The sequence below is a fragment of the Coregonus clupeaformis genome, chromosome 5, assembly GCF_020615455.1.
Source record: "Coregonus clupeaformis isolate EN_2021a chromosome 5, ASM2061545v1, whole genome shotgun sequence".
NCBI lineage: Eukaryota > Metazoa > Chordata > Actinopteri > Salmoniformes > Salmonidae > Coregonus > Coregonus clupeaformis.
Genome location: NC_059196.1, coordinates 2,305,133 through 2,315,000, shown reverse-complemented (window position 1 = coordinate 2,315,000; position 9,868 = coordinate 2,305,133). Strand labels below are relative to the sequence as shown.

The window sequence follows — 9,868 nt, the reverse complement described above, 5'->3', positions numbered from 1 at the left end:
GATAAAGTGGAGGGTTCATGTTCTCGAGCTAGAATCAGTTTATTTCCCACTCGTGTAAAGGCTGCTTGGTTGTTTAGCAACAAAACCGACGTTGGTGCAGCTATTGGGCATAACTTATGGGGTTGGCTTAGATTGTTGACAACATGTAAACAATATTTTGTCTCCAAAGTTTATTGAAAACATAAATACATTTGTACAATGAGCACTTGTTTTCTCTCAAAAAACATTGTTACAGTTAGTTAGCTAGCTAGCAAATTTTAGCCATATTAGCATAGACATGACATGTCAAAACACCTCAAAGCAAGACATGGTATCAATAACAAGATAAATGATTTGAAACGAGCCACCTACGATTCCCCACATGGCAGCTTCTTGTAATTGTTGCTAGCTATCTGACTGTTCAGAATCATAACACCACACGGCCTTCTGCCTCATCGATGAGGGCGCATAATTTTCGTGACGATGTAAGCCAACCCGTCTATAGGAGAAATAAATGAAATACTCCAATATTAAATGTTAGGAAGTGCAGTAGAGTGTTTAATGTTGAAAAATCTCTCTCTCTCGCTCTACTTGTCAGACCCCTCATATGATGCTGTACGGCGGACTGGATGGTCGAACAACATGCACAGTGGAAAAGGTAAACATACGCTGTGGTCCTCTGTAGCTCAGCTGGTAGAGCACGGCGCTTGTAACGCCAAGGTAGTGGGTTCGATCCCCGGGACCACCCATACACAAAAAAAAATTTATGCACACATGACTGTAAGTCGCTTTGGATAAAAGCGTCTGCTAAATGGCATATTATTATTACTTTACTGAGTCGCAGAAAGACTTGTAGCCTAACCACATAAGGAATTACGATATGCATCGCATACATTCTTCCCTAGCTCAGAGAGATGTGTGAGAGCCCACTCTCAACCCAAGCATGCAAGGCAGACCACCAATGATTAAATCCTCAGTCGTCAACCCTGAAATCTGGGAACTTGAAGCACTTACCCTAGCCACCAGTTTTCTTTGGAACGGGGCTGATGTGCCATTAAGATGTGTACTGTGGTTTATCCATGACTGCCCAACTGGCTTTCTTCGCTCCTGTTTCTTTCCCCTCCTAACCACTCCCTCTTCAGGCTCGCCGTTGGTCACACAGAACGTGTCCAAGTCCACTGAACAGCCCAGACCCCAGCCAGGTAATGTATTTCACCTTCCATCGTGTGTGCACTCCATCTAAAACAGCCACATTGGGTTACACCCATCTCACTGGGATGAGTAACAACCTAATGTATAGTGATAGATACAGAATAATAAACCTCTCTCTCTCTCCACAGATCCTTACCAGATCCTGGGGCCCACCAGCAGTCGACTGGCCAACCCAGGTAGGTACAGGAGGATGTTTGAGACCATTCATATTTAAAATGTAAACTACATTTCCCAATATACAGTACCAGTCAAAAGTTTGGACACATCTACTCATTCCAGGGTTTTTCTTTATTTTTTACTATATTCTACATTGTAGAATAATAGTGAAGACATCAAAACTATGAAATAACACATGTAGTAACCAAAACAGTTTTAAACAAATGAAAATATATTTTATATTTGAGATTCTTCAAATAGCCACCCTTTGCCTTGATGACAGCTTTACACACTCTTGGCATTCTCTCAACCAGCTTCACCTGGAATGCTTTTCCAACAGTCTTGAAGGAGTTCCCACATATGCTGAGCACTTGTTGGCTGCTTATCCTTCACTCTGCGGTCCGACTCTTCCCAAACCATCTCAATTGGGTTGAGGTCGGGGGATTGTGGAGGCCAGGTCATCTGATGCAGCATTCCATCACACTCCTTCTTGGTAAAATAGCCCTTACACAGCATGGAGGTGTGTTGGGTCATTGTCCTGTTGAAAAACAAATGATAGTCACACTAAGCCCAAACCAGATGGGATGGTGTATCGCTGCAGAATGCTGTGGTAGCCATGCTGGTTGACTGACCTTCATGTCTTAAAGTAATAATGGACTGTTGTTTCTCTTTGCTTATTTGAGCTGTTCTTGCCATAATATGGACTTGGTCTTTTACCAAATTGGGCTATCTTCTGTATAGACCCCCTACCTTGTCACAACACAGCTGATTGGCTCAAACGCATTAAGAAGGAAATAAATTCCACACATTAACTTTTAAGAATGTACACGTGTTAATTGAAATGCATTCCAGGTGACTACCTCATGAAGCTGGTTGAGAGAATGCCAAAAGTGTGCAAAGCTGTCATCAAGGCAAAGGGTGTCTATTTGAAGAATCTCAAATATAAAATATATTTTGATTTGTTTAACACTTGTTTGGTTACTACATGATTCCATATGTGTTATTTCATAGTTTTGATGTCTTCACTATTATTGTTCAGGGATAGAACAGCTGTTGATTTGACCTGTGTGTGTGTGTGTCCTGGTCAGGTTCAGGACAGATCCAGCTGTGGCAGTTCCTGCTGGAGCTCCTGTCAGACAGCGCCAATGCTGGCTGCATCACCTGGGAGGGCACCAACGGAGAGTTCAAGATGACCGACCCGGACGAGGTGGCGCGGCGTTGGGGCGAGAGGAAGAGCAAGCCCAACATGAACTACGACAAGCTGAGCCGCGCCCTGCGCTACTACTATGACAAGAACATTATGACCAAGGTGCACGGCAAGCGTTACGCCTACAAGTTTGACTTCCACGGCATCGCCCAGGCCCTGCAGCCCCACCCCACCGAGTCCTCCATGTACAAGTACCCCTCGGACCTGGCATACGTGCCCTCCTACCATGCCCACCAGCAGAAGGTCAACTTCGTGTCCCCACACCCTCCCTCCATGCCCGTCACCTCTTCTAACTTCTTTGGCCCCACCGCTCCGTACTGGAGCTCCCCTACAGGGGGCATCTACCCCAACCACAGCGTCCCCCGCCACCCCAACTCCCACGTGCCCTCCCACCTGGGCAGTTACTACTAAACCCCACTGCACCGTGATGTCTTCCCCCAACCTCCCCTCCTCTCCCCCCAACCAAACCCACCAGCGCTGACCTGCACTCTCACAATGAAATCAAATCAACTAAGACAGAGAGAAAGGGGGATTCTCCGCCTCCACCCAAAGTCTGCTCTTAACTGGCAAAATGAAGGAAGCTAACTGAAGGAATGTTTGAAGGATTAAAAAAACTGGATGCTATGATCCAAATGGAGTACTACTTATTTACAAGACAAGAGACTGTTTCCATGTTTGTTTTGTTTAATGTTTTTGATGTGCGTAAAAGTGCGTCTGTGTTTTTTCTGCAATTCTGTCCCCTGAAAGCTGCATCCATGGGCCAGTTCAGAGTGCCCCCAAAATCTGGACACAGTTACCCACACAGACGCAGCCTTATCGAGAGACCATAGAGGCTCTCATACCTACTGTGTGCCTGATCACGGACATGGACCCATTCTCTATGGGTCTCAATCTACATTTTCCTCATACAGTGAAGCTGCCTTGTTCCTCGTTCCAGTCCTGTCTGGGGTCTCAGATCCACATCATGTCCGTCTGTCTGATGTTCTGTTATCAGTTTGTCAGTCCTTCTGCATCCCTTTATGTGTGTGGAGCGTCATCTGGAACTGTGGAGGTAGGGGTCCAAAGAAAATGACTTCTCAGCACTGAATTAAAATTAAATGTTGGCAACTGGAATATGCCATTGATTCACACTTAACTTATCCTCCAAACTGGAAGTAAACGAGTTGGAGACCGGTTGGCTGTTGTTACAGTAACTATGCTGTTTGTCCTCTTCAGCCGTTGGTTCATTCCATTCCCGGATGTTTTGTTGGACCAAGTCATTATTAATGTGAATGCCCTCTGATCCATGGAACACATCCTCAATTTGACAATCACAGTTGTTTCTAGAAGAGCTACGTGTCTCAAGTGCCAGTCAAGTGTCGACACAGAGTGACTTACCATAGCACTATGTCATGTCATGTCAACCCTCACCTAACTGTCTATGTGCATTCATACAGCACTGCCATTTCAAAACATGTGCATTTTCAGATGTTTAAAGTTTGTTGTATGAAAGAAACAAGTGTATTTAAACAGCTGAATCTGGACTTTTGTCTCAGTACTTCTTGAAAATAAATGGTTTACTAAATAAAGAACAAAACCAGTAAAGTAAGAAAGGATGAAAACAGAGAAATCCTCAGATTCGCGAACGCTGTGCGTTCGTCAGACCTATTTTCTATTATTTTGTAAACATCGGTCAACTAGGCATTAAAGCAACTTACTGTATAAATTATGCAGAGTTATTTTCATATGTGACACAGTTTTAAAAAGTCAAGAGAATTAATACGAGTTGACCTCGGTCAAAAATGCAAACATTTTTAAGTCCGTTACTGATATGTAGTATGTTTAAAAAAAAAATAGCTTTTTATATCTGTACATTTGGGCAGTAAATTTTTACGTGTTTTTTTTATAATCATTTTTTATTCAATTTGTAATGTCCTCAGTGCCTTGCAGTGAACACAAGATTTGTTCTAGTTATTACCAAAAACCACAAATGCCTGCTTGAATCAATCCTATACTTATAGTCAATCTGTTATTCTGTATATACCATGGTTATGGTTGCTTTTAATTCTAAAATAGGCCAACAACACTATCCATGTCTCATATCATTAAGCCAACCACCCAGAAATTGGCAGCTTTTGTCTGTGCCTTTAAATTGGCCAGGTATATTATGCAAATGACGCAGACATCCCTAATATTCACAGCAAGCATCTGTTGAAGCGCCATTGCTTTAGAGGTTTGAACTAAAGGGAATTTGTTAAATTTAGCATGAAGGTAATGATCTAAAATGTACCCTTTACATCCACCTCTCATAAACAGTCATGTTCAATGAAAGGGAACTGTGCTACTTCGTATATGCAATGTATTTTGGATATTAAATATATAAATATTATGTAATTTTGCAATTAACCATTTTATTATTATTGTAATTCCTGCCATGTATTAAGTAATACATTTTGAAATAGTATTTTGTTTTTTACAAAATAAAAGTTTTTACTTCTGAACATATTTACTTCTGTTGGTCCATTGTCTGCAAGAAAGTAGGATAGTGATCTTTAGCTACTAGGCAAAGTTGTCCATCTAGTGTGGAGGTTGACAGGATAACAATAACAAAACCAGCTGATATTGCCAATCATTTTGCTGATGTTTTACAAAGAAAATGTATTTACTGAGCAATAATGCTAACACCCATTCTTCCAAACAAGCTATTGCCCAATCGATTTAGTCTACAAATGGTGTCAGTAGAGGAGGTGTTAAACCTATTGAAGTCATTACCCAATGGTAAATCTACAGGTTATGATGTTATGGACCATTTTTTACTTTGCCATGCTGCTCCCCAGATTGCAGCTCCACTAAAATACATATGTAATTGGTCACTGGAAAAGCGGACATTTCCAAATGTATGGAAGCATGAACTGTGTCCAATCCCGAAAGACAACAAAGAACCCATTACTCCTGCCAATAGTTGACCAATTAGTCTACTCCCTTCACTCAGTAAGATATTGGAGGGTATTGTGAGTAGACAAATATGGGATTATATGGAAAATAATGATCTGATCACAGCCAATCAGCATGTTTTTCGCAAGAACCATTCCTCTACCACTGCATTGGTTGACATGACTGACCAGTGGCTCAATGCTATGGATAATGGCAGGTTTGTGGGTGTACAATTAAAAAAATGTTGTGCAGCATTTCATTTAGTGGATCATTAAATAATTTTGACAAAATTATTGCATTATGGGTTTAAGGAGGCAGCATTGGATTGGGTACAGTCATATCTATATCAATGGGTCGTTTTCTTCCACTCATGCTTTAAACTGTGGAATACCGCAGGGCAGCTGCCTTGGGCCACTTCTTTTCTTAATATACAGTGGGGGAAAAAAGTATTTAGTCAGCCACCAATTGTGCAAGTTCTCCCACTTAAAAAGATGAGAGAGGCCTGTAATTTTCATCATAGGTACACGTCAACTATGACAGACAAAATTATAATTTTTTTCCCAGAACATCACATTGTAAGATTTTTAATGAATTTATTTGCAAATGATGGTGGAAAATAAGTATTTGGTCAATAACAAAAGTTTCTCAATACTTTGTTATATACCCTTTGTTGGCAATGACACAGGTCAAACGTTTTCTGTAAGTCTTCACAAGGTTTTCACACACTGTTGCTGGTATTTTGGCCCATTCCTCCATGCAGATCTCCTCTAGAGCAGTGATGTTTTGGGGCTGTCGCTGGGCAACACGGACTTTCAACTCCCTCCAAAGATTTTCTATGGGGTTGAGATCTGGAGACTGGCTAGGCCACTACAGGACCTTGAAATGCTTCTTACGAAGCAACTCCTTCGTTGCCCAGGCGGTGTGTTTGGGATCATTGTCATGCTGAAAGACCCAGCCACGTTTCATCTTCAATGCCCTTGCTGATGGAAGGAGCTTTTCAATCTCACGATACATGGCCCCATTCATTCTTTCCTTTACACGGATCAGTCATCCTGGTCCCTTTGCAGAAAAACAGCCCCAAAGCATGATGTTTCCACCCCCATGCTTCACAGTAGGTATGGTGTTCTTTGGATGCAACTCAGCATTCTTTGTCCTCCAAAAACGACGAGTTGAGTTTTTACCAAAAAGTTATATTTTGGTTTCATCTGACCATATGACATTCTCCCAATCCTCTTCTGGATCATCCAAATGCACTCTAGCAAACTTCAGACGGGCCTGGACATGTACTGGCTTAAGCAGGGGGACACGTCTGGCACTTCAGGATTTGAGTCCCTGGCGGCGTAGTTACTTTGGTCCCAGCTCTCTGCAGGTCATTCACTAGGTCCCCCCGTGTGGTTCTGGGATTTTTGCTCACCGTTCTTGTGATCATTTTGACCCCACAGGGTGAGATCTTGCGTGGAGCCCCAGATCGAGGGAGATTATCAGTGGTCTTGTATGTCTTCTATTTCCTAATAATTGCTCCCACAGTTGATTTCTTCAAACCAAGCTGCTTACCTATTGCAGATTCAGTCTTCCCAGCCTGGTGCAGGTCTACAATTTTGTTTCTGGTGTCCTTTGACAGCTCTTTGGTCTTGGCCATAGTGGAGTTTGGAGTGTGACTGTTTGAGGTTGTGGACAGGTGTCTTTTATACTGATAACAAGTTCAAACAGGTGCCATTAATACAGGTAACGAGTGGAGGACAGAGGAGCCTCTTAAAGAAGAAGTTACAGGTCTGTGAGAGCCAGAAATGTTGCTTGTTTGTAGGTGACCAAATACTTATTTTCCACCATAATTTGCAAATAAATTCATTAAAAATCCTACAATGTGATTTTCTGGAAAAAAAATGCTCAATTTGTCTGTCATCGTTGACGTGTACCTATGATGAAAATTACAGGCCTCTCTCATCTTTTTAAGTGGGAGAACTTGCACAATTGGTGGCTGACTAAATACTTTTTTCCCCACTGTATACCAACGACCTTCCTTATGCCTTTTCTGAAACTCAAGCTACTATATTTGCAGATGATACTACAATTTATACAGCAAGACAATCGGTTCAACAGGTACAACAAGCTCTACAAGTAGATCTGGGAAATATCAGGGAGTGGGTTTGCCAGAACAAACTTGTTTTGAACACCAAGAAAACCAAGGTTATGTTGGTCTGCTCCACCAGGAAAAGGCCAACACAGCGTGGGATACAATTAAGTATGGGGGAGTACAAATTGAGGAAGTGGCAGAAACCAAACTAATAGGGGTGCAGCTAGACAACTGCTTATCATGGTAGTCTCAAATAAAATCTATGTAAAACATTTAAAAAAAATTGATTATTATTTTTTTTAAATAAAGCTGCATGCATGATCAGAACGATAGCTAAATATTTACCGGGAAAGATTCTTAAGCAAACAACCCAAGCATTAATTGGGATTCAGGTGAACTACTGTTCAGTGGTCTAGGGAAATGCATCAGCAAGTGAAATTAGGAGGCTGCAGATTGCACAGAACAAAGCAGCAAGGATTGTTTTAAGGTGGAGATATGGTTCTTCTGTTGTAGTCATGTACAATGCACTTGGTTGGTCATCAATCAACAAGATACAGTGGGTTGCGAAAGTATTCACCCCCCTTGGCATTTTTCCCATTTTGTTGCCTTACAATCTGGAATTAAAATGGATTTTTTTGGGATTTACACTACCACTTTGAAGATGCAAATTATTTTGGGGGGTGAAACAAACAAGAAACAAGACAAAAAAACAGAAAACTTCAGCGTGCATAACTAGTGACCCCCCCAAAGTCAATACTTTGTAGAGACACCTTTTGCAGCAATTACAGCTCCACGTCTCGTGGGGTATATCTCAGGCTTGGCACATCTAGCCACTGGGATTTCTGCCCATTCTTCAAGGCAAAACTGCTCCAGCTCCTTCAAGTTGGATGGGTTCCGCTTGTGTACAGCAATCTTTAAGTCATACCACAGATTCTCAAATGGATTGAGGTCTGGGCTTTGACTAGGCCATTCCAAGACATTTAAATGTTTCACCTTAAACCACTCGAGTGTTGCTTTAGCAGTATACTTAGGATAATTGTCCTGCTGGAAGGTGAACCTCCGTCCCAGTCTCAAATCTCTGGAAGACTGAAACAGGTTTCTCTCAAGAATTTCCCTGTATTTAGCGCCATCCATCATTCCTTCAATTCTGACCAGTTTCCCAGTCCCTGCCGAGGAAAAAAGTATTTGATCCCCTGCTGATTTTGTACGTTTGCCCACTGACAAAGACATGATCAGTCTATCATTTTAAATGGTAGGTTTATTTGAACAGTGAGAGACAGAATAACAAAAAAATCCAGAAAAACACATGTCAAAAATGTTATAAATTGATTTTCATTTTAATAAGGGAAATAAGTATTTGACCCCCTCTCAATCAGAAAGATTTCTGGCTCCCAGGTGTATTTTATGTAATGAGCTGAGATTAGGAGCACACTCTTAAAGGGAGTGTTCCTAATCTCAGCTTGTTACCTTTATAAAAGACACCTGTCCACAGAAGCATTCAATCAATCAGATTCCAAACTCTCCACCATGGCCAAGACCAAAGAGCTCTCCAAGGATGTCAGGGACAAGATTGTAGACCTTCACAAGGCTGGAATGGGCTACAAGACCATTGCCAAGCAGCTTGGTGAGAAGGTGACAACAGTTGGTGCGATTATTCGCAAATGGAAAAAACACAAAATAACTGTCAATCTCCCTCGGCCTGGGGCTCCATGCAAGATCTCACCTCGTGGAGTTGCAATGATCATGAGAACGGTGAGGAATCAGCCTAGAACTACACGGGAGGATCTTGTCAATGATCTCAAGGCAGCTGGGACCATAGTCACCAAGAAAACAATTGGTAACACACTATGCCGTGAAGGACTGAAATCCTGCAGCACCTGCAAGGTCCCCCTGCTCAAGAAAGCACGTATAAAATCAGCAGGGGATCAAATACTTTTTTCCCTCACTGTACAGTAGGATAATGTGCATGCATAGGCCTACACTCACTACCCTGCTAGCAAATAACGTTCTGAGAACCATGTGTTTCTTAGAGTTTGGTGAGAGTGTGGTTTTGCATACAACCTTCCTATAATATTTCCTACACGTTTCCTCGTGGTTCTATTTCAAGTAATGTTCTCAAATTGCTCAGAAAATGTTAAGAAACAACGTTCCTCTGTGGGAATTTCAGTACTTCAGCATAAAGTTTCCTACAGGTGTCCTTATGGTTCTATTTAAAGTCATGTTCTGAGAATGTTCTGCGAACGGTAAGAAACAACGTTCTTCTATGGGAATTTCAGTACTTCAGCATAATATTTTCTACAGGTATCCTCATGGATCTATTTTAAAGT

The 9,868-nt window shown here is 41.7% G+C and overlaps 1 protein-coding gene across 6 annotated transcripts in view; it reads left to right on the top strand.

Moving 5' to 3' along the window:
- The window catches only part of LOC121558480 (Friend leukemia integration 1 transcription factor), a 45,270-nt gene extending 40,232 nt beyond the window's left edge, over positions 1-5,038 (top strand). For all 6 annotated transcript variants that reach the window (XM_041871880.2, XM_041871854.2, XM_041871867.2 and 3 more), the window contains 4 exons: positions 578-637; positions 1,122-1,181; positions 1,320-1,367; positions 2,436-5,038. In XM_041871880.2, the coding sequence (XP_041727814.2) occupies positions 578-637; positions 1,122-1,181; positions 1,320-1,367; positions 2,436-2,965 (698 nt within the window). In that variant the 3' untranslated portion in view covers positions 2,966-5,038. The remainder of the gene's footprint in view (positions 1-577; positions 638-1,121; positions 1,182-1,319; positions 1,368-2,435) is intronic.
- Positions 5,039-9,868: the final 4,830 nt, after the last annotated feature.